Raw genomic sequence first — 25833 nt, 5'->3', positions numbered from 1 at the left:
ACATTGTGACATTGCTCCTTCATCAACGTTTCCTGGAATATGACCAGCCTGAGTTGGCAACCTGACCAGAAAGCAGCAGTGCAGGCGGACTGTAAAGAGTTGGTAATCAATATTGATTTATTCAAATGCAAATTAGATTGATTTCTTTCAAAAAATAGCATCTTGCAAGGCAGTATACGAGTAATCTGAGGCACGTTACATAGTAAATGTGACATGTTTGGGAAGAAAAAATGATGTTGGTCCTATAGTTCCAACGCTTTCCAACACTGGGGTTTTCCTTGCACCATGCCTAGGTCTATAACAAACTAATTGATACAGGTTGATTACAATGCATTGTCAACGACACCTAATACGAATGCGACTACCAGGATGGTGAAGGTGAACTGGATGTATGTTGGTCTTTTTAAATCAAACATCCCCCATATTCATATAACAGCCACTTTAACGAGAAGACCATTGCCTCATTTCTCAGAGGTTCCAGCAAAGTCTCAGCCAACCTATTCTAACCTCCTGTCAAATCCAGCCATTTATAAATAAAGACCGTATATAAATACCAACATGAGAACAGACAGAAAACCTAATACTCAAGGATGTTCACTGGAATGAAGTGTTTTTTAAGAACGGAGAAGGTGGGGTTCCCATTTAATAGAATCTGGGTTATATCTTAATTTCAATTTTAACACTCTTTGAAACTTTTCACATAAACAACATTATTGGACTTTGAAGAAAACTATTTTGTGCTGAAGGTGTGAATGAATGGTTGATACCAGAGAATGAAACATTTTTCACCTCCAGCATCTAGCTGCTGCCAATCCCTCCCAGCTCAGGGGTCGACTGAAGTTGGCCAACTCTGCCAAACAATATAACCTCAGAAAATGAACCCTCACTGACCCCAGAACAAAATTTAAAGTATTCAATAATCAACCAGTGGAATGTACCCCACATCTTAGATACGTTTATTGATTTCACACTTGAAGCCTGGGTAAACGTAGTCGCTGTAATTTCACATCAGATGTTTGGTTATTTACTTACCAAGGCTTCATTCGTACATTGAAACACATAGCAGACATAATGGTGGCTTCCACTGTCTGGACTCTCCCTGCAGATGAATCCAAAGTGATCCACATACTTTATTCCCTATTTATGGAGGGGAGAAAATTAGTTCATCATTTATTAAATATTTCACAACACCATTACAAATTGATGCACCAAGTATAGAGATTGCGCCTTTGCTCAAGTCCTTCCAACATGGAGGAACTGCTGAGTAACTGAAATTTTACTCACTGACCACAAGCAGGAATATTAAAGGGATATGGGGAATGAGTCAAATAGAATTGGTTAGGCTGTTCACATGGGGAAAAAGAAAATCACTGGTGCAGAGTCAATTGGCTTATTTCTGTGGGACCTCATTCAGGACAGTGATTATATTTGATGTCTTCATGAAGCCATCCAGATTGATCTGACAAGGGTTTTATGGTATGAAAAATTAACAGTTGCTGAAATAACTTAAGTAATTACTGTAAAATTAAATATGGAAGTAATACTTACACATTTTTGATGAATAAAAAAACCTAGAGGATAGCTTACATGAATGCCAGTGACCTCATGGTATTAGAATCAAACATTGGCAAATAGTGGAATTGGATATATTGTTATAGTCTGTAAGTTACACATAGCTCTGACATTTTCCACAAACTTCACAGTAGCACAGTGGTTAGAGCTGCTGTCTCATAGCACCAGGGATCTGGATTCAATTTCAGCCTTAGGTGACTGTCTGTGTGGAGTTTGCACGTTCGCCCAGTGTCTGCGCGGGTTTCCCCTGGGTGCTCCGATTTCCTCCCACAGTCCACAGTCCAAAAATGTGCAGGTTAGGTGGATTGGCCATGCTAAACTGCCCCTTAGTATCCAAAATATTTAGATGGGGTTATGGGGTTATAGAGATAGGGCGGGGAAGTGGGCCTAGATTGGGGTGCTCTTTCAAAGGGATCGGTGCAGACTCGATGGGCTGAATGGCCTCCTCCTGCACTGTAGGGATTCTATGACTTCTATACCTATAGCTACCAGGCAGGTTGTATCCAAAGGGTTGTCTAATACACACATCCGAGCTGTGGATCCAGCCACTCTGGACACCAGTCAGGGAGGCCACAAGACAACAATGAAGGATCCAACTCTGACTTGTGGCCCTTCAGCACGCAGACCAGCACTGCTCTTGTTATCAGCTGCAAGAAGCTGCATCTCCCACAGTGGCAAAATGCACACCAGTGAACATCCCACCAATCCCCAATGCCCAAATCCCTTTTCAAACGGAGCATGCAGACCACAGCAGAGGCCCATCCACATATTCAGGATATGATCCCACCAACATAACAAATCGGTGAAAGGCTGCTTGTCACGATAAATGACAAGTGACTTCTGAAAATTCAATGTGAAGATAACCAAATTAAGGGATTTCAAAAGATTAGCTGGTTTAAACTCATTGCACTTAGAATATTGATCAAGGATTGAAGCTTAGAGGGATATGGCACAAGGAAGTGCTGAGAGTTTTGGCAAAGGTTGGTATTAAGCCATGCCCGGTACAGGCTTGGAGGGCCAAAGGGCCTGTTCCTCTGCAGTATTGTTTTTTGTTGTTCATTCAACATCAGTGTCTATTTGATTGCTTTTGTAAACAGGATGTTAAAAATGCTAATCTGGAATATTTTGTAGGAGTAATGCGAACAAAAATCCATAGAATTTCTACAGTGCAAAAGGAAGCAATTTGGCCCATCACGTCTGCACGGACCCTCTGAAAACCACCCTACCTGAGCCCACTCCCCTGCCCTACCCCTATCCCTGTAACCCCAGCTAACCTCACATCTTTGGATTGTGGGAGCAAAACCGGAGCACCCGGGGGAAACCCACACAGACACGGGGAGAAAGTGCAAACTCAAGACAGTCACCCGAGGTTGGAATTGAACCCGGGTCCCTGTGAGGCAGCAGTGCTAATCACTGTGCCACCCGAAAGAATGGGAATCTTTTTGTAATCTGGCTGAACGACGTCAAACACATCACAGATTAGCAATTCATAAACCCAAGATTCAGAATGGCAAAAAGCAAAATATGCTGAAAATCTGAAATGAAAAACAGAAAATGCTGGAAATGCTCAGCACGCCAGGAAGGAGCCGTGGAGAGAGAAACAAAGTTAACTTTTCAGGTCAATGGGTGCAATTCTCCAGAAATATTTCTATGCATGGTAGCGCGTGGGTACAGCCGAGGTACCCGCCGCTCGGCTCAGCGAAGCCGGCAACGCTATTCAACGTTAATTGGTCCACATAACAAGACCTCACGAAACACAAAGATGTGCAGGGTAGGTGGGGTGGCCACACTAAATTGCCCCTTAATTGGAGAAAAAGAATTGGGTACTCAAAATGTATTTAAAAAAACAAGGCCCACGGCATCTCGCCACAAATGAAGGCTCTTTAATCTTTATTATTGTCACAAGAAGGCTTACAGTAACTTTAATGTGAAAAGCCCCTAGTCGCCACATTCCCGCATCTGTTCGGGTACACAGGGAGAATTCAGAATTTCCAATTCACCTAACAAGTGTGTCTTTTGGGTCTTGTGGGAGGAAACCGGAGCACCCGGAGGAAACCAACGCAAACATGGGGAGAAGGTGCAGACTCCGCACAGACAGTGACCCAAGCGGGAATCGAACCTGGGACCCTGGAGTTGTGAAGCAACAGTACTAACCACTGTGCTACTGTGCCACTTTCGCCAGCCGATTCGCAGAGACCGCACTCGCCAGCCCCCCACTGACAAGGTCGAGCAACACTTAAACAGCACTTGCTCAGTCAATCCCAGCCAGCTCGCAGCCATGGCACCGAGAAAACCGGCGCCAAGATTTGGCGATGCTGACCTGGCGAGGTCCTGACAGGAGGGATGTCCTGTCCCACCAAAGGTCCCGGAGTGTATGCCGCAGTGTTGCCTGGCATGAGGTGGTGGCAGCTGCAAGCTCTCGGAGCGTGACCAGGAGGACCGGCCTCCAGTGCCGTAAATATGTTAATAACCTACACTGGCCAGCACGGGCGAGTTGACACAGATCACCCTCCCCAGACCTTTCCGCCCCCACACGAGTATCCCCTCCCCCAACTTTCAATGCAGCCTCCAACAGGACCTTCAACCAACCCCTCAACCCATCCTTCACACACACCCTCCCACCACTGAACACATATGTGGCTAATGATGCCCGCTCTGAGTCTCCGCAGGAGAAGCTCTCATCGGGAGAGGACCCAGACTGGGGGCAGGGTGCCGGATGTAAGAATCCTCACCACCTTCGAGGAACGGGCCTTGGAGGTGATGGTGGTGGCTGATAACAGAGGTCACCAATGCAGAGGTTGGTAGAAGCTGTAGAGGGAGTATTCACCGAGCCCCACCCAGAGGATCTGACAAAGGGGAGTTGCTATTGCCTTACGGACTTCCAGTGGCAGCCATGGAGTGAATGGTCGCACATTTGGTGGCAGATTTTTTGGGTCTTTTCGAAAAGTATTTGAGGACAAAAGGTACAGGAGTGCCTGGGGAAGATAATATGCCTCTGGTGTGGCTGGTGCATGGATCAGCGGATGAGGAACGCCACGAGAAAGAAAGTGCAGTTGGAGCAGGAGCTTTGGTGGTGTGGCCTCAGTGAAAGGTAGCAGAGGGCAAAGGGGCAATGCTGCCTGCCCAGTGGTTGATGGAAGAGTTGGTGGTGTTCCTGAATTATAAGTTTCGGCAGCAGAGGAAAGAGGCCCTGGAAGACCTAGCCAAGGTGGTGGAACCGCTGAGATCTGGGATCGAGCAAGTTGAGCAGAGGCTGGAGTTCCAGGGCCAGGCGATCCCGAAAGTGGAGGAGACGGTGGAGGAGCACGAGGAGCAGTTGGCCTCGTTGGTGGCAGAGGTGGGAGTGATGCAGGAGACGCAGAAAAAGATGAGGGAGAAGGTGGAAGATTTGGAGAAGCGCTCCAGAAGGCAAAACCTCAGGATTGTCGGGATGCCTAAAGGCATTGAAGGTGCGGAGGCCGCGGTGTATGTGGCAAAGTACCTGTGAAGGGAATACGATGCGCGTGTACCAGGACTTGGGTGCAGAGCTGGTGAAGAGGAGGGCTGGGTTTAACCGAATTAAGCTGCCCTCTTGAAAAAGGGGGCAAGGTTTAGGTAACCCGGCCGGCCTGTGGGTGACTTTCGAGAAGCGAGAGTTTAATTTCAACGTGCCAGCGTAGGCGATGGAATTTTTGAGGGACAATGAACTAGGAGGAGTGTGAGGACATTGAACTTTGGAGAAATTGTGTGTGCTCGCTGAAGTGTTTGGTGGTGGGTTTTCAGGGGCAGGTTTTGACGGGGAAGCAACGATGGTGAGTATGCCTTTCGTTATTCTTGAAGTATAGATATTTGGGTGGGTGGGGTGGGGGGGGGGGGGGGGCTTGCTGACATGGGTGTCGTTGGTGTGGCGCAGTTTGGAAGAGATTGATGACAGTGGACATCCGAGGGCGGGCCTGGAGGGGCATGTGACGCGGGCTGGGGGCTGGTTCACAATGGTATATGGCTGAACAGCAGGGGAAGGGGGCGGGGAGCCCCACACCCGGTTGGTCATGTGGAACGCAAGGGGGTTGAATGGGCCGGTTAAACCGGTGCGTGTGTTCATGCATCTGAGGAGTTTGAAGGCGGACGTGGCCTTTTTGCAGGAGACGCACCTGAAGGTAGGGGGCCCGACGAGGCTGTGGAAGGGATGGGTGGGGCAGGTTTTTCATTTGGATGAAGATGAAGGGGGTGGCGGTTTTGATTAATAAGTGGATTGCGTTCGAAGTGGGAGTATTGTGGCCAATCTGGGGGGGGGGGGGAAAAGAGAGAGAAGAGAGAGATATGAGATGGTTAGTGGAAAGTTGGAGGGGATACTGATGGTTCTGGTAATCATTTATGGTCTGAATTGGGATGATGTGGATTTTATGAGGCGGGTGTTAGGGAGGATTCCATACTTGGGACTCTTATCAGTTGATTATTGGGGAGGGGAGGGGTATGTTAAAACGGTCATAGGTCTGAGCATAGATACATGGAGCTAAATGATATGGGTGAGGTCACGACCACCACGCTGTGGGAGACACTCAAAGCGGTAGTCCGGGGGGAGTTTAGATCAATTCGGGTGCAGAAGAAGAAAGTGGCGCGGGAGGAGACGACAAGACTGGTGGATGAGATTTTGAGGGTGGAGAGGAAAGAGGCGCTGGAAATGTAATGGATTTTATGCAAGTGAAAGAAGATAGAATGAGAAAAGGAGAAATGGGAATGCCTGTTATAGAGTGGAATAGAGAGTGGTTGAATGGGAAAAAAAAAAAAGAGTTGATGGTGCAGGTCCAAAAGGTGACAGAAGAAATCTATTCAATGAGGTAAGAAAAAGTGGAATTTGATTTTTAGTCGTTTTGGGATGAGGGCATCGCTGGCTAGGCCTCATTTATTGCTCATCCCTAACTGCTCCCGAGGAGGTGGTGGTGAGCTGCCTTCTTTAACCGCGGCAGTCAATGAGGTGTAGGTACTGCCACTGTGCTGTTTGGGAGGGAATTCCAGGATTTTGATGCAGTGAGAGTAAAGGAGCAGCGATATATTTCTAAGTCAAGATGGTGCGTGACTTGGAGGGAAACCTCCATGGAGTGGTGTTCCCATGCGTCGGCTGCCTTTATCCTTCCAGATGGACAGGGAAACCCTGTTTGTTGGTCTTGGAAAAGGGTAGAAGTGGGTTTTTCCTTTCAACCCACAATCAACCTTTTCCAATTGGCTTAAACCTGTTACATTTCTAACTTTTCCCAGTTCTGGTGAAAGGCGATCAACCTGAAGCCTTATTTCTGGCCAGGATTCTCCATTCCCGCCTGTCACGGGAATCACCGTGGGCAGAATGGAAAATATTTGGCGGACCAGCAAAAGATCTTTCAGGTGGGAATTTCCGTCCAATGGAGAACAGATCGGAAAATACAAGCCTCGTTTCTTTCTCCACACATTCAAAATGGCAATTAATTCAGTTTGGGAAAACAGATCATGAACTTCAATATATCATTTCAAAAAATAGTGGAAGAGACAGGAAAACTGCCAAGCATCTCCTGTAGAAAATAAGATCCACTTGGCAATGAGAGTAGAAGAGAATAGGTTTACACTAACTCTTTTTAAAATAAAATTAGAGTGCCAAATTCATTTTTACCAATTAAGGAGCAATTTAGCCTGGCCAATCCACCTACCCTGCACATCTTTGTGTTGTGGGGGCGAAACCCACGCAAACACGGGGAGAATGTGCAAACTCCACACGGACAGTGGCCCAGAGCCGGGATCGAACCTGGGACCTCGGCCCTGTGACACAGCAATATACACCGTGCTGCCCTGGTTCATACTAACCTGAGAGCAGAAGGAGATTTCTTTGAAATGTTTCTCAATTGTCACCTTCTTTGTGTCAGGACTTATGAGGTAAACTTCAGACTGGCCAATCTGAAAGAAACAAAAACACATTTTTTGTGGAAAATAAAAATAAAAGACAACAATTTCAGTTGTACCAGCCGTGGGCCACAAAGGAGTTATCGAGGATAATTATACTGACGTGCATCATTAAATAAAAAAGACTAGTATTCATATAGTGCATTTGCTTTACCGCTAATGAAGTGCAGCAATGTAGGAAACACAGCTGCCAATTTGTCACTTCAAGCTCCCACAACAATAATGCAATGTGCCCTGATGACGGGCGGAATCTTACCAAAATTTGGCAAAGTGTCGGTTCTGGTGTGAAAACCGGTGCAAAGATCTCACAGGATATTAAGCCTCTTTGAAAAAAGTTTTTTTTTTAAAACCGCGTGAATCACACGGCACTTGTGGCAGTCTCCCGCCGATTCGCTCGCTCTGGGCCAACTTAATCTCTGCAATCAGTGGGGAGCTCCATATAAAAGCCTCCTAGCACTTGTTCCAGATCCGTTAGAGGGGATGGCTGCCAGGATACCAGCACAACGATTCACAGAGGGAGCCCTGACCAAATTCTTGGATGGTGTACAGCAGAGGTGGGATGTCCTTTATCCACTGTCGTACAGACATCCTTCCAGCAAGGTCACCACCCCTGCCTGGGAGGCAGTGGAAGCCGTTAGTCAGTGCCAGCTCACTGCACAAGAGGATGGAGCAGGAGGTGCTGCAAAAAGATGCAGGCAGGGTAAGTCTGCCACCTCCATGAGATCATAAGTAATATTAGCAGAATTAGGCTACTTGGTCCATCGAAACTGCTCCGCTATTCAATCATGATATTTTTCTCATCCCCATTCTCCTGCCTTCTCCCCATAACCCCTGATCACCTTGTTGATCAAGGACCTCTCTATCTCCATCTTAAAGATACTCAGCGATTTGGCCTCCACAGCCTTCTGTGGCAAAGACTTCCACAGATTCACCACCCTCTGGCTGAAGAAATTCCTCCTCATCTCGGTTTTAAAGGATCATCCCTTTAGTCTGAGATTGCGTCCTTTGCTTCTAGCTTTTCCTACAAGTAGAAACATCCTCTCCACATCCACTCTACCCAGGCCTTGCAGTATCTTGTACGTTTCAATAAGATCCACTCCCATCTTTCTAAACTCCACCAAGTACAGACCCAGAGTCCTCAACTGTTCCTCATACGACAAGTTCTTAATTCCAGGGATCATTCTTGTGAACGCCCTCTGGACCCTTTCCAAGGTCAGCTCATCCTTCTTTAGATACGGGGCCCAAATCTGCTCACAGTACTCCAAATTTGGTCTGACCAGAGCCTTATACAGCCTCAGAAGTGCATCCCTGGTCTTATATTCTAACCCTCTCGATATGAATGCTAACATTGCATTTGCCTTCACAATTGCCGACTGAACCTGCACGTTAACCTTAAGAGAATCATGAACAATGACTCCCTTTTGTGCTTCTGATTTCCTAAGCATTTCCCCATTTAGAAAATAGTCAATGCCTCCATTCCTCTTTCCAAAGTGCATAACCTCACAATTTTCCACATTGTATTCAATTTGCCCACTCTCCTAGCCTGTCTAAATCCTTCTGCAGCCCCCCTGCTTCCTCAATACTACCTGCCCCTCGACAGATCTTTGTATCATCTGCAAACTTAGCAACAGTGTATTCAGTTCCTTCCTCCAGATCATTAATGTATATTGTGAAAAGTTGTGGTTCCAGCACAGACCCGAGGCACACCACTAGTCACCGGCTGCCATCATGAAAAAGACCCCTTTATCCCCACTCTCTGCCTTCTGCCAGTCAGCCAATCCTCTATCCATGCCAGGATCTTACGCTTAACACCATGTGCTCTTGACTTATTGAACAGTCTCCTGTGCGACACTTTGTCAAAGGCCTTCTGGAAATCTAAATAAATCATGTCCACTGGTTTTCCTTTGTCTAACTTCCTTGTTACCTCCTCAAAGAACTCTTAACAGATTTGTCAGACATGACCTCCCTTTGACAAAGCCGTGCTGACTCAGTCCTATTTTATCATGCACTTCCAAGCACTCCGCGATCTCATCTTTAAAATAGACTCTAAAATCTTACCAATGACTGAATTCAGGCTAACCGGCCTATAATTTCCCATCTTCTGCCTCCCTCCCTTCTTAAACGGAGGTGTTACATTAGCCATTTTCCAGTCCTCTGGGACCCTTCCTGCCTCCTGTAATTCCTGAAAGATCACCACCAATGCCTCCACAATCTCCTCAGCTAACTCTTTTAGAACCTTGGGGTGTAGTCCATACGGTCCAGGTGACTTATCCACCTTCAGACCTTTCAGTTCCCCCAGAACCTTCTCGTTAGTAATGGTCACTGCACTCATCTGTGCCCCCTGGTTCTCCAGGAGCTCTGGCATGCCACTGGTGTTTTCCACCATGAAGACTGATGCAAAGTAACTATTCAGTTCCTTTGCCATTTCTTTGTTCACTATTATTACTTCTCCAGCCACATTTTACAGTGGTCTAATGTCTATTTTCACCTCTCTCTTATCTTTTATATATTGAAAAAAACTCTTCCTATCTTCCTTTATATTACCAGCTAGCTTGCACTCATATTTCATCTTCTCTCCCCTTTTGCTTTTTTAGTTGTCCTCTGCTCGCTTTTAAAGTCTTCCCAATCCTCTGGCATCCCACTAATCCTCACCACTTTGTATGCTTTTTTGTTTGCGTTTTCGTTTGCTTTTATGCTATTCTTAACTTCATTGGTCAACCATGGATACCTTGTCCTTTCCTTAGCATGTTCCCTCCACCTTGGGATGAATTTCTGTTGTGCCTCCCGAATAACCCTCCAAAACTCCTGCCATTGCTGTTCCACTGTCTTCCCTAGGCTCTTTTTCTCAATCAACTCTGGCCAGCTCTTCCGTCATGTCTTTGTAGTTACCCTTATTGAATTGTAATATCATTACATCGGATTCCAGCTTCTCCCTCTCAAACTGCAGGGTAAATTCTATCACATCGTGGTCACTGCTCCCTAAGGGTTCCTTCACCTTAAGTTCCCTAATCAAGTCTGCCTCATTGCACATCACCAAATCCAGATTTGCCTGTTCCCTAGTAAGCTGTCACAAGCTGCTCCAAAAACACATCCCTTAGACATTCCACAAATTCCTTTTCTTGGGGTCCACTACCAAGCTGATTTCCCCAGTCCTCCTGCATATTGAAGTCCCCCATAATTATTCTGACATCGCCTTTTTTACATGCTTTCTCTCCAGCCTCCAATAACACCCCTTGCACCTCCAAGGTGATCTCCTATCCAGCCACTTCATGGGTTGCAAACATCTGTCACTGCCCCCGCCCCCCCAAATCTCCATTGTCTCCCGCAATATTTACTCTGCTCCTCTTATCCCCACTCCCACTGCAAGTCTCACACATGTCACACCTCAACACTATCTGAACTGGCAGGAGTCCCACCTCCACTCTCCCCATCTGTCTCATTGCAGGACAAACCAGAGTATAACAGGGGTGAGCGGGCACAGCCACCCAGAGTCATGCGCATGCTCCAAACTCTTACATCCTTTAAGGAAAGAGCCCTTGAGCTGGCCGGGGAGGAGCAAGATTGCGCACGTGCAGAGCGTGAAGTGGGGGCTGCAGACAAAAGTGAGAACCCGCAGGAGACACAGTCATTCTTTAAGCCTCATGTGAGTAAATATCGTCCCATCATTTATCCCCATGATGCACTCCCCCCCCCCCCCCCCCCCCCCTCGATCAGCAGCTTAGGCATTAGGCGAAAGGGTGGTTGAGTGGATTCATAGGATCAGCATCTGCATCCTCACAGGAGACCTCAAAGACACCTCCCCCCATGACCTTTAACAGGAGGAGTGATGATCGACATCACCATCATGCCCTGCATGGTGGTACATATCAGTGTCATCTGTGTAATGTTAACGCTTGTATGAGCATTGGAGTTCAATGCTTGGGGCCAAAGGGTAAGAACCTGGCTCCAATCAGTGATACTGGTGTTTAGCTCTGCAGGTTTCATTGGCACAAATGGCCAGGACGGGTGATGTTGCATTTCAGGAAAATAGCTGCCTCTTGTGGCAGATAATGCACAGTTGATTCAGCTAAAGCCTGCAATTAGTATGACAAGCACATCGCTAGAGGGTACCCTCAGTCTGCCAGGTCACAAGGGTTGCAGAGTTGACAAGCCTTCCATCAGCCACAGTCACCCACTCAATACTAATTCCTGGCAGTCAAACTTCCCTGACAAGTGGATTTGAACTTCCATGCAGCTTAACCCCTTTGTCCTCCGAGTGCTGCCTGAGTGTGAGGTTCACCTGACACTGCAGTTGGCCTCCCCACAATGAGAGGGTCTTCATTCCTCATGAAGCAAGGATGCAGCCCAGTCCTGAGTCTCCCACTCTGCCTTTACAGCCCAACCTCACATGGAACTCCACCCAGAGACCTCATAGGTCATCCCTGGTGCTGACCCTGTATTCACCTCCTCCCACCCACTTTCCAGCTCCCACTAAGGAAGGGCATTCCCTCAGTGGGGATTTGGGTACAAGCCCAGTAATGAGGACACAGGAATCGATGTCTGCATGCCAGCCTCCAGACCCCCTTAAAGCAAGGAGGCACCCCAACATGAAGGGACGTTAAGGCCTGTGAGCGACCTCTCCCCCAGGATTGAGAGACTTATCACCACCACCACCCACTGAGTTGAACTTGTCAGTGTCTCCCGCACCCTCTCTAGTAAACCCGAACCATTTAACATCTGGAGGGTGGTGGCTGACTGAGAGCTCATCTCCGAAATCCCCCTCGGAGGCGAGGCCGGCAGGTTACATTTAAATAACTGGCAGGGGGGGGGGGGGGGGGGGGGGAGAGACAGAGAGCGAGGGTGATTTTGCACTTGTGTCGTCGTTCACATTGATGGCTACCACGGGCTCAAAATCTCCCCTATAATGTTGTTATGATGTTGACTGAGGCACACATATTGGCCAAGCCACCAAAGATAACTGCCCTGCTTTTCTTCAAAATTGCGTCATGGTGTCTTTTACATTCACCTTTACTTGAAGCTGACACATGCCTGTGGCTGAAACGTTATGATACCATGTTACAATGTGACCAGACTGAAGTACAGATCATGCGCAGGTGGCTTCAGGATAAAGCAACTCCTGTTACACTCAACTCCCAATCACAGACAACACTTTGTTTGCAAACAAAGTGTTAGCTGAACAAGGAAAAGGCGTCAAATAAGCAAAGCGTAAAATAAGGAAATTTACCTACATAATAAGACCATAAGACCATAAGACATAGGAGCGGAAGTAAGGCCATTCAGACCATCGAGTCCACTCCGCCATTCAATCATGGCTGATTTCAACTCCATTTACCCGCTCTCTCTCCATAGCCCTTAATTCCTCGAGAAATCAAGAATTTATCAACTTCTGTCTTAAAGACACTCAACGTCCCGGCCTCCACCGCCCTCTGTGGCAATGAATTCCACAGACCCACCACTCTCTGGCTGAAGAAATTTCTCCTCATCTCTGTTCTAAAGTGACTCCCTTTTATTCTAAGGCTGTGCCCCCGGGTCCTAGTCTCCCCTGCTAATGGAAACAACTTCCCTACGTCCACCCTATCTAAGCCATTCATTATCTTGTAAGTTTCTATTAGATCTCCCCTCAACCTCCTAAACTCCAATGAATATAATCCCAGGATCCTCAGACGTTCAGACGTTCATCGTATGTTAGGCCTACCATTCCTGGGATCATCCGTGTCAATCTCCGCTGGACCCGCTCCAGTGCCAGTATGTCCTTCCTGAGGTGTGGGGCCCAAAATTGCTCACAGTATTCTAAATGGGGCCTAACTAATGCTTTATAAAGCTTCAGAAGTACATCCCTGCTTTTATATTCCAAGCCTCTTGAGATAAATGACAACATTGCATTTGCTTTCTTAATTACGGACTCAACCTGCAAGTTTACCTTTAGAGAATCCTGGACTAGGACTCCCAAGTCCCTTTGCACTTCAGCATTATGAATTTTGTCATTGTTTAGAAAATAGTCCATGCCTCTATTCTTTTTTCCAAAGTGCAAGACCTCGCACTTGCCCACGTTGAATTTCATCAGCCATTTCTTGGACCACTCTGCTAAACTGTCTAAATCTTTCTGCAGCCTCCCCACCTCCTCCATATTACCTGCCCCTCCACCTATCTTTGTATCATCGGCAAACTTAGCCAGAATGCCCCCAGTCCCGTCATCTAGATCGTTAATATATAAAGAGAACAGCTGTGGCCCCAACACTGAACGCTGCGGGACACCACTCGTCACCGGTTGCCATTCCGAAAAAGAACCTTTTATCCCAACTCTCTGCCTTCTGCCTGACAGCCAGTCATCAATCCATGTTAGTACCTTGCCTCGAACACCATGGGCCCTTATTTTACTCAGCAGTCTCCAGTGAGGCACCTTATCAAAGGCCTTTTGGAAGTCAAGATAGATAACATCCATTGGCTCTCCTTGGTCTAACCTATGTGTTATCTCTTCAAAGAACTCTAACAGGTTTGTCAGGCACGACCTCCCCTTACTAAATCCATGCTGACTTGTCCTAATCTGACCCTGCACTTCCAAGAATTTAGAAATCTCATCCTTAACAATGGATTCTAGAATCTTGCCAACAACCAAGGTTAGGCTAATTGGCCTATAATTTTCCATCTTTTTCCTTGTTCCCTTCTTGAACAGGGGGGTTACAACAGCGATTTTCCAATCCTCTGGGACTTTCCCGGACTCCAGTGACTTTTGAAAGATCATAACTAACGCCTCCACTATTTCTTCAGCTATCTCCTTTAGAACTCTAGGATGTAGTCTATCTGGGCCCGGAGATTTATCAATTTTTAGACCTCTTAGTTTCTCTAGCACTTTCTCCTTTGTGATGGCTACGATATTCAACTCTGCCCCCTGACTCTCCGGAATTGGTGGGATATTACTCATGTCTTCTACTGTGAAGACGGACGCAAAGTACTTATTTAGTTCCTCAGCTATTTCCTCGTCTCCCATCACAAAATTACCAGCGTCATTTTGGAGCGGCCCAATGTCAACTTTTGCCTCCCGTTTGTTTTTAATGTATTTAAAGAAACTTTTACTATCATTCCTAATGTTACTGGCTAGCCTACCTTCATATTTGATCCTCTCTTTCCTTATTTCTCTCTTTGTGTATAATAATGCTGTAGATCAGTCATTTTCAACAGGGTCGCAACCCACGGGTGGGTGGGTGGTGGAGCAATCGGTCACGGTGTTCCCGATAGCAGGAGGAAGTTCCCAAGGGGCCTTGACCAGCTTTCAAGAATGCCGGCCGTCCAGATCATAAGTGCCCCTTCAGCTGGACGTAGCTGTGCAAAGGCCCGGAGCCCAGCAGGGCAGGCCACACCCTCCGGCGGCAGAGAGCTGGTCACGCACCCCATACTCTGATGCCACTTGCTCGGGGCTCGAAATCACTGAATATTTGATGATCAAAGGAGAGTTTGAGGACAAACCTCTGCAGCAAGAACTTAAATCGTCAGCCGAAGTCCTTAGCAGAAATGTAACATTGACTGACAAAGCAAGTGAGATTGTGAGGACCAAGCAGGCTTAACTGCCGCAATAAAGGTACGAGATAATGGAGGATCACGAAGATTAGCCAATTGGTAAAAGTGGGTACCGGGGGGAAAGTTTGAAAAACGCCGCCAAAGGTGCTCATTTTCATTTGTTCAGGTCAGCATTCATGCATTTAATATATACATGGGGTAAAGCAGAGGACCCAAAACAACCAATCATGGAGTTAAAATAAAAATAATTTACGGATCTGTTTGAATTCGGAGTTGAGATTAAAGGAGTTATTGATGCACATCACATGTGCGCATGTGAATTTAAAAAGCTGAACATGAAGCTCATATTATTTCTGATTAAGATTTTACTCCAAACCATGGAGTGAGTGAGTCGTGGAGTTTGTAGTCAGTGGATAGCAATGTCTGTGGCTCAAATCAATTTCCACAAAGAATAATAAGATTCTACAGACTCAAAACTTCAATTCAAATCAGTCTGGCTGCCCAAATGCATGACACATTACGTCAGGTCCTTTCAACAGTCAAGTGACTGGGAATGTGTGCTGTGTAGTATCGTACAAAGCAGATCAAAGGTCAATAAACAGCTGGTTCAGATTTGCAATCTTGGATTTTATCTTGAACTGACAAGCACTTAGTCAACGATGCTGCTGTAAGAATTGAAGTACTATCTTGATCGTTTACGTGTGAAAGGATTCCAACAAGTAGATTAAGTGCCGCAGGAAAAAGGCCATTTCCAAGTTCCTCTCATGAATTGTGCAGTCATAATCATTACTGCTTAATCATGACTGAACATTTTTTTTAAACTGTATTTTTGCATTAATTTCTTCAATTTTATTAATACAGCATGTGCCATTGTTAACATTCAATGAATCATCTTCAACTTCTCTCCTGCTCCTCCTCTACTCATAGACATAGGGGTAGGAATTAAAATACATGATTTTCATTTCCCAACCTCCTTTGATAAACCAATGGATCCAACAAATGATTTTGGACCCAAATTCCCATTCCAAAAAGGAGTAAAGAAAATAGATTGCCACTGCTGCAAATCTAAAACAAAAACTCAGTGGAAAATACAGAAAGGCAGCTTGAGATGGAAACAGAAGAAAGGAATTATGCAGCTTCTGATAGATAAAGATAGAAAAATTCAAACATCAGACACTTGAAAGGAAAAAAAAAAGGAAAAAGCGCAAACTTGAAAAAGAGAGGATTGTGAAAGGTTGAACCTGAAGTCGAGAGAGAGAAGTTAGAAAGGCAGGAACCAGACAGAGGGCTTCAAAGAGATGAGGAAATTTAACACTGGATAAAAGCAAATTACTGCGGATGCTGGAATCTGAACCCAAAGAGAAAATGCTGGAAAATCTCAGCAGGTCTGGCAGCATCTGTAGGGAGAGAAAAGAGCAAACATTTTGAGTCCGATGACTCTTTGTCAAAGCTACTGTTAAAGAAATTTAACAGTATGAACTGGTTAAAAGCAAAACTCAGGTTATATGGTTTATGGGCTGTTCCAATCGACAAAAATGATGGTGCAGAGAATAGGAATGATGCAAAGAAACCATTAGGTTTTATTGCAATAATACAGAGCATATAAAATTAAATTGCTATAAGCAGAATGGTAAACCAATGACCGTAATAGGGATACTTAAGGAGTTTTCAGAAAAGTCAGTATTAGTAAAAGAAACAGACGCTGTAAAACGTGGCATCGTTTTTTTTAAATATAATTTTAAAGTACCCAATTCATATCTTTTCCAATTAAGGGCCAATTTAGCGTAGCCAATCCACCTACCCTGCACATCTTTTTGAGTTGTGGGGGTGAGACCCACGCAGACACGGGGACTAAAGTGGCAAAGTTACAATTAAAAAGTGTTCTCTTAGAACCTACTAGAATTGGGGCTATGGCTTAGTCACAGGGATTCTTGCTTGAATATTGTGAAAGTGACTCAGGTTGCTGGAGGTTATAGAGGCTTTGGCTCCAAGCGAGAAGTGCTCCCTTTTTCCTCCAACAAAACAAGGAAACAAATTAATATTTTGAGGCCCACAGGGCATGTCAGTCATTGATAGTGGTTGATGATATGGTTTGTGTTCCAGATGGTTTGATTAAAGAAAATTTAATAGAGGGTCTTTGGGGAAGTTGAACCTGTTTCGTTGTATGAAGTCAATTTATAAAGCGACTTAGTGAACAGAATTGTTACAGTGGGAACTGTTCCTGGTTTACCGATGGAATGGTTGATTTTATACTGGCAATGATTTGGCAGGTCTGAAATTCTTACCATCTCCAAGAGTTTCATGAGAGCCAGTTGAGGGGAAGAGAAGCAGAGATTTTCCCAATTGCGTAGTGGCTAGAGCCCAAGCTCGTACAGGTAGACGGGATGACATGAGAAAACTAGCCACTAGGACCAAGAAAAGTTAGTATCAGGAATGCTACAAGCTGCATGAGGAATTAGACTCTGCTAAGGAAAGGCGGACCAGTGTGGGGAATTAACTTGCATGCACAAGAGTGGAGTTTGCTAATGAAAAACACAAACTGGTGAGAACTCTTGAGCATTGGTCACAGGAAGTGAGACACTTTTTTAAAAAAAAAAATGTTTATTCAAAATTTTCAACCAAATACTCCAGAAAGAAAAACAAAATTGTACATAGGAAATCAAACAAAGATCCATTAACCCTATTTAACAAATAAATACAAAAGTGGGGGAAATGCCCCCTTTTAACAAAAACATAAACCAACACCCCCCCCCCCCCACCCCCCCGCCCCCCACCCCTGGGTTGCTGCTGTTTCGACCTCCACCTAACGTTCCGCTAGAAAGTCTAGGAACGGTTGCCACCGCCTGGAGAACCCCTGCACAGACCCTCGCAAGGCAAACTTTATCCTTTCCAGCTGTGTGAACCCTGCCAATTCGTTAATCCAAGCTTCCACACTTGGGGGCTTCGCATCCCTCCACATTAGTAGGATGCTCCGCCGGACTACCAGGGACGCAAAGGCCAGAACTCCGGCCTCTTCCGGCTCCTGCACTCCTGGCTCGTCCGATACCCCAAATAGCACTATCCCCCAGCTCGGCTTGACCCGGGTGTTCACAACTTTGGACATAGCCCTCGCAAAGCCCCTCCAGAACCGGGCACGTCCAGAACATATGGGCGTGATTTGCTGGGCTCCCCGAACATCTCACACATCTGTCCTCCACCCCAAAAAACCTACTCATCCTCGCCCCTGTCATATGCACCCTATGTACTACTTTGAACGGTATTAGACTGAGCCTGGCGCAAGAGGAGGGAGAATTGACCCTGCCCAGGGCATCAGCCCACAGACCCTCATCCAGCTCCTCCCTGAGCTCCTCCTCCCACTTGCCCGTCAACTCCTCCACCGAGGCCTCCTCCGCTTCCTGCAGCTTCTGATAAATCGCCGAGACCTTGCCTTCTCCAACCCATACACCCAAAATCACCCTGTCCTGAATCCTTCGTGCTGGAAGTAGTGTAAATTCCCTCACCTGCCATCTCACAAACGCCCTCACTTGCATATATCTAAAAGCGTTTCCGGGAGGCAACCCAAATTTCTCCTCCAGCGCCCCCTGGCTAGCAAAAGTCCCATCTCTGAACAGGTCCCCCATCCTTTTAATTCCTGCCCGGTGCCAACTTAGGAACCCCTCATCCATCCTGCCCGGCACAAACCTATGATTATCCCGTATCGGGGACCCCTATGTCACCTCCACTGCCCCCAGATCTTCAATGTCGCCGCCACCACCGGCTCGTGGTGTACCGCGTCGGCGGTAGTGTAAACGGTGCCGTCACCAGTGCCCCCAAGCTAGTGCCCACACAAGACGCCGCCTCTAGCCTCTTCCACGCCACCCCCTCTCTCTCCATTACCCATTTACGGATCATCGCCACATTAGCTGCCCAATAATAACCACACAGATTCGGCACTCCAGCCCGCCCCTGTCCCGACTGCACTCCAGAAACACCCTCTTCACCCTCGGGGTCTTGCTCACCCATACAAACCCCATAATACTCCTGGTTACCCGCTTTAAAAAAGCCTTGGGAATTAGGATGGGCAGGCACTGGAACACGAACAAGAACCTTGGGAGGACCGTCATCTTGACCGACTGCACCCTACCCGCCAGGGAAAGTGGCAACACATCCCATCTCCTAAAGTCTTCCTCCATCTGGTCCACCAACCGTGTCAAATTAAGCTTATGCAGGGCCCCCCAGCTCCTAGCTACCTGGATACCCAGGTATCGAAAGCTCCTCTCCGCCTTCTTCAACGGCAGCTCCTCTAGCCCCCTTTCCTGGTCCCCTGCATGCACTACAAAGAGCTCACTCGTCCCCACGTTGAGCTTGTAGCCCGAGAAGTCCCCAAACTCCCCAAGGATCCGCATGACCTCCGTCACCCCCTCCACTGGATCTGCAATATATTACAACTGGTCATCAGCATACAACGATACCCGGTGTTCCTCCCCTCCTCGGACCAACCCCCTCCAGTTCCTAGACTCCCTTAATGCCATGGCCAACGGCTCAATTGCCAGCGCGAACAGCAAAGGGGACAGGGGACACCCCGGTCTCGTCCCCCGGTACAATCTGAAATATTCCGATCTCCGCCTGTTCGTAGACACGCTCGCCACCGGGGCCCTGTATAACAATCTGACCCCCCCTATGAACCCTTCGCCGAACCCAAACCTGCCAAGCATTTCCCACAGGTACTCCCACTCCACCCGATCAAAGGCCTGCTCCGCGTCCATAGCCGCCACCACCTCCACTTCCCCCACCACCGAGGGCATCATAATCACATTTAGGAGCCTCCGCACATTCGCATTTAACTGCCTGCCCTTCGCAAACCCAGTCTGGTCCTCATGTATCACTTCCGGGACACAATCCTCAATCCTCGTAGCGAGGACCTTCGCCAGCAACTTGGCATCTACATTAAGGAGCGAGATCAGCCTATACGAACCGCACTGCAGTGGGTCCTTGTCCCGCTTGAGAATCAGCAAGATCAGCGCCCGAGACATTGTCGAGGGCAGAGTCCCTTCCCCCCTCGCCTCATTGAAGGTTCTCACCAGGAACGGGCCCAACAGATCCACATACTTCCTATAAAATTCAACCGGGAACCCATCCGGTCCCGGGGCCGTGCCCGCCTGCATGCTCCCCAATCCCTTAACCAGCCCCTCCAGCCCCATCGGGGCCCCTAAGCCAGCCACCTGCTCTTCCTCCACCCTCGGGAACCTCAGTTGATCTAAGAACCGCCGCATCCCCTCCCCTCTCCGGGGGCTCTGACTTGTACAGGCCCCCATAGAAATCCCTAAATACCTCATTTATTTTAACCACACACCGCACTGTATTCCCCAACCCCCCCATCCCGGATTCCTCCAATCTCCCTTGCCGCCTCCCTCTTACGTAGCTGATGCGCCAGCATCCGACTCGCCTTCTCCCCATACTCATATACTGCCCCCTGCATTTTCCTCCACTGAGCCTCTGCCTTCCCCATGGTCAATAAATCAAATTCCGTTTGGAGGTTCAGTCGCTCCCTCAGCAGCCCCTCTTCGGGGGCCTCTGCATAGCTCCTGTCCACCCTTAATATCTCCCCCACCACCCTCTCCCTCCCCATCCTCTCTCTTCTCCCTGTGAGCCCTAATTGAAATTAGCTCTCCCCTAACCACCGCCTTCAGAGCCTCCCAGACCACATCCACCTGCACCTTCCCATTATCATTGGCCTCTATGTATCTCTGAATGCACCCCCGGACCCGCTCACAAACCTCCTCATCCGTCAACAGTCCCACATCCAGGCGCCACAGCGGGCGCGGATCCCTCTCCTCCCCCAACTCCAACTCCACCCAGTGCAGGGCGTGGTCAGAAATCGCTATAGTCGAATATTCCGTTCCCTCCACTCTTGGAATCAGTGCCCTACTCATCACAAAGAAGTCTATCCGTGAATAGGCCTTCCGTACATGGGATTAAAAAAGAAAACTCTCTGGCCACCGGCCTGGAAAACCTACACGGACCCACTCCCCCCATCTGGTCCATAAACCCCCTTAGCACCTTGGCTGCAGCTGGCCTCCCGTACCAGCCTCCCCGAACAGGCGCCGGAATGTGGCGACTAGGGGCTTTTCACAGTAACTTCATTGAAGCCTACTCGTGACAATAAGCGATTTTCATTTTTTCTTACCCGTCCTTGACCTGGATCGGTCCAATGCTGGGTCCAGTACCGTATTAAAGTCCCCCCCCCGCCCCCCCCATTATCAAGCTCCCCGCTTCCAGATCCGGGATCCGACTCAACCTGCGCTTCATAAACCATGCATCGTCCCAATTCGGGGCATACACATTCACCAGTACCACCCGGATCCCCTGCAACCTACCACTCACCATCACCTATCAACCCCCATTATCCGCCACAATATCCAGCGCCTCGAACGACACCCGCTTCCCCACCAGTATTGCAACCCCTCTGTTCTTCGCATCCAGCCCTGAATGAAAGACATGCCCTACCCATCCCTTTCTCAGCCTGATCTGATCTGCCACCTTCAGGTGTGTCTCCTGGAGCATAACCACGTCTGCCTTGAGTCCCTTTAAGTGCACGAACACATGGGCCCTCTTGACCGGCCCGTTCAGGTCCCTCACATTCCATGTTATCAGCCGCATCAGGGGGCTACTCGCCACCCCTCCCTGCCGTCTAGCCATCCCCTTTCTTAGGCTAGCCACATGCCCACGCCTCCCGCACACTCCAGTCCCCCAGGTGGCGAACCCCCGCCCCGACTCTCCCTTTTACCTCCAGCCCCCCTTCAGTCAGTATAGCAGCAACCCAGTCCCCCCCCGCCGCCCCAGCTAGACCACCGTCTAGCCCCCTTGCTCCCCCCATTGCACTCCCCTAAGTCAGCTGACTCCTGCTGACCCCGGTCGCTCCCGCCTTTGCCAACGACCTCCTGTGTGGAATTCCCATCCCATTCGCCCCTTCACGCTGATGTGAGCACCCCTCCAGCACAGCACACCACCCCCCCCCCCCCCCTCCTCCCCCTCCTCAGCACGGGAAAAAGCCTGCGTTTTCCACCTGGGCCGGCCACGCCCCCTCTGGCGCAGCTCCCTTCTCCTACAACCTCACCCCAGTTCCCCACGACCCAGGGCCTCCTGCTCCCCCTCCCCCCTTCGCACACGGGGACCGGCCCCTGCAAAACAGTACCGATACCCACAAAACCCACATATCACATCCACTCACCCCTTCCCACTCTCCAGCTTTCCCACACCAAAACGAAAAAACAAACACAACCCCACATTAAACCCTTAGTTCGTGTCCAACTTCTTGTTTTGTATAAAGGTCCGCGCCTCATCCGGCGTATCAAAGTAATGGTGGCGGTCTTGAAAAGTGACCCACAATCGCGCTGGCTGCAACAGCCCGAACTTCACCCCCTTTCGGTGGAGCACCGCCTTGGCCCGGTTGAATCCAACCCTCTTCTTAGCCAGCTCTACACTCCAGTCTTGATAAATACGGATCGCCCACCTGCTGCTCCGTTCCTTCTTTGCCCATCTCAGGACGCACTCCCGGTCCATGAAGCGGTGAAACGTCACCAATACAGCCCTTGGCGGCTCATTGGGTTTAGGCCTCCTTGCCAGGACTCTGTGAGCCCCATCCAGCTCCAAGGGCTCCCGCGCCCATTAACGTGTTCAGCATTGTGGCTACATATGCCCCAACGTCGGACCCCTCCACCCCTTCAGGGAGACCCAGAATCTGGAGATTCTTCCTCCTTGACCTATTCTCCAGGTCCTCAAACTTTTCCTGCCACTTCTTGTGCAGCGCCTCGTGCGCCTCCACTTTCACCGCCAGGCCCAGAACCTCATCCTCGTTTTCAGAGTCTTTCTGCTGCACCTCTCGGATCGCTGCTCCTTAGGCCTTCACAGCTTTTCTATCGACGCCTTCATTGGGGCCAGCATTACTGCTTTCAGCTCCGCAAAGCAGCTTTTCAGAAACTTCTCTGCTCCCACGACCATTGCGCCCACCCTGCCTGGTCTCCACCCGCCGCCATTTTACTTTTCCGCACCCGCTCTCCTCTCTGCTCCAAAACCACTTTTTAAAAATCGCTCCACTCCTGGTCCACTCCATACAGTGCTGGGGGAACCTTACTGCTGCCTACCCACACCGGGAATCGTCATCCAAGTGCCGCTGGGGCTCCTCAAAAGGGCCCAAAAGTCCGTTCTTGGCAGGAGCTGCCAAACGTGCGACCTACCCAGGCACAGCCGCAACTGGAAGTAGGAAGTGGGACACATGATTGAGGACCTGAAATGTCTAAATGATAACTTGTAGAAGCAAATTTAACATAGATAGATCTTCATTTAAACTTGGATGTACTTCAAGTATCAAAAGTCTGTGAAAAGTGCCTTGAACAGGAAAAGGAACATGGAACATAGAACAGTACAGCACAGAACAGGCCCTTGGGCCCTCAATGTTGTGCCAAGCTTTGTAATTGTTGATGAATCAGAACAGCTGGTTGAATGCAGAATTAAAAAGCAATTAGGGATAAGCAATAAATACTAGCAATACCCAAATCCCACAAACCGGTTTGGAAAAGCAGCAACACAAACGTACCAAATTCTCTAACTTACTGGGGTGTGGACTGTTTTACATTTATCCATAACTTGCATCTCCTCAAACCCATCAGAGCAGGTTCAGGCTCTGTTGTGATATTCTCCATTCATAGACTCATAGAAATATACAGCACAGATGGAACCTGTTCAGCCCATGCTATCCGTCAGCCATTGTCCAATAGCCTATCGTATTCACCTCGGAGATAATATCTTAACCCCTGCTGAATGTTCCAACTCAGCATGGTCACGTACTGGGGGAGGGTTTTCTGGCCCTGACAAGGGACTCTCACATTGACGGGAGTGGGATGAGGAGAGGGAGAAGGTTCCTGTAGCCACGCCTGGATTGCCTGCCGCAACAGATGGAAGCAGGCAGCCTCCACACACATTATAAAAATGACAACTTTTTACTCATTTCACTTCAGTCTGTTCAATTATTTACATGAGCCCTGGCTCGGAATTAAAAAACCTGCACTGGCCACACTGTCAACCTCCGCTGGCCACACTGCCAACCTGAGGACCCAGACCCTGGACTCATTCAATAATGAAAAGTTACCAAAGGTGGCGAGAGAGAGCGAATGCAGCGTCCAAGAAATACAGGCCGGAGTAATTTTCCAGCTTCCTCCACTCCATATTGTAAAAAGAAATTGCGAGGAGTCCAGAAAATCGAGGCTTTGCAGTTGGTTCACAGAGAATAATAATAACTATGGTTGCCACAGATGTGAATAATTTCCCACACAAGACAATGCCTATAGGTCCGGAGAAAATAAGATGAAAGAGCAGAGGATAAAAAGAGCTGAAATTTAGGAAGGGGTCAGCCAGCGACAGAAGATGCCATGATATGCACAGCTCAGTAGACAAGGGAGGAGCAATTGTTTTCCCCCAAAAAAAAAAATCAGTGCGGGGGGGGGCGGTCAGGTGATGTAAGTGAGGGAGCGGTTGCGTTTCCACAAGCTCTGGGACTACTCATCTCGTCATCCTTTTTTTTTTTTTTTTAATCTTAATGCACAACCCATAATTAGTTGATCCTGATGTGTATGATCTGTGCTGTGTTACTGGAAGATCCTGGTTAAATATTAGCGGTCAGGTGTCGAGTTAATTCTAGAAAATCCATGGTTGATTGGGCTGTCGGAGACGGCCGGGATGAGGCCCAGTTCGCAGCAGCGATTTGGCTGGTGAGTAAGCCAGCTCTTCGGTGGTGTTGAGATGACGTCTGCCACTGTGAGTGCCGTTGAAGCATTTATACTGTACTACGGAATCATGGGCTTTTCTTCTGGTCAGGACATTTCTCTTTATCCGGCACCTTTGCCATTCAATTAATCTCCACTACATCATATTTGCTCCTTTATAAATTTACTGTTTTATAACTGGAATTTTTTTTTTACTTTACTTTTTTAATATTATGATGATTTGATGGTGAATCTGATAATGTGATTATTATATGGGCCCTATATATCTTCCCATCACGTTGCCTATTTATTCTTCAGCGCGTCTGGCAACATTTGTAGAGTAAAACGGGGTAAGCGTTTCAGATCATGACCTTTCTAATGAAAGGTCATGACCTGAAAAGTTAGCTCTAGTGCTTCCTCAGGGTAGCCTAAAGTGTTTTATAACCAATTAAGTACCTTTAAATGTTGTCACTGTTGTAACGTAAGAAATGCAGCAGCTAATTTGCACACAGCATATCCCCACAAACAGCAATGTTATAATGACCAGACCATCCATATCTGTGACATTGACCAAGTCAGAAATTATTGGCCAGGAGACTACGGATAACTCAACTATTCAAAATAGTGTCATGGTGTTGATTCCCAAATTTCTTTCTCCGTCAGTCTGGCCTCAATAAAAGTCGAGATGGATTTGCACGTAAAAAGAAGTTATTTTATTTAGCTTGCAAGCTTAATTCATCTCACAGAAACATAAGAGACATCCAGTCTCCTACATCCCAGAAAGCGAATGAACAAAAAGACAAAGGGATCTCTGCAAATCAATTCAAATGGTATCAAGTTTCACATACTCGACGCCCATAGGTCAGCCTATATCCCTCCTGACCTGTTTGATCTATTCTGATTGGCTCACTTCCAATCCCTTTCTCTGGCCCCTATCAATGCAGCATCACTCTCGTAGACACACCTCTTCCTGCTTTCCCCATGCGGTCTCAAATCCCTTTGTCTCTATCTGCCAGAATCAAAGTGGCTTATTTCTACATTACATTAACTAATATCTCTAAAGTAACTATTTTATATCACATTCGTCAATGGGATAGTC

At 47.8% G+C, this 25833-nt stretch overlaps 1 protein-coding gene across 7 annotated transcripts in view; it reads right to left on the bottom strand.

Annotated features, from left to right (window-relative positions):
• Positions 1-25833, bottom strand: part of tbc1d1 (TBC1 (tre-2/USP6, BUB2, cdc16) domain family, member 1) — a 393938-nt gene that overhangs the window by 197717 nt on the left and 170388 nt on the right. For all 7 annotated transcript variants that reach the window (XM_072496556.1, XM_072496559.1, XM_072496560.1 and 4 more), the window contains exons 3-4: positions 7384-7473; positions 1033-1137 (exon numbers count right to left, since the gene is read on the bottom strand). In XM_072496556.1, the coding sequence (XP_072352657.1) occupies positions 1033-1137; positions 7384-7473 (195 nt within the window). The remainder of the gene's footprint in view (positions 1-1032; positions 1138-7383; positions 7474-25833) is intronic.

The sequence above is a fragment of the Scyliorhinus torazame genome, chromosome 3 (assembly GCF_047496885.1).
Source record: "Scyliorhinus torazame isolate Kashiwa2021f chromosome 3, sScyTor2.1, whole genome shotgun sequence".
Lineage (NCBI taxonomy): Eukaryota > Metazoa > Chordata > Chondrichthyes > Carcharhiniformes > Scyliorhinidae > Scyliorhinus > Scyliorhinus torazame.
Note: the sequence above shows the minus strand (reverse complement) of the source record. Positions and strands in the feature narration are given on the sequence as shown.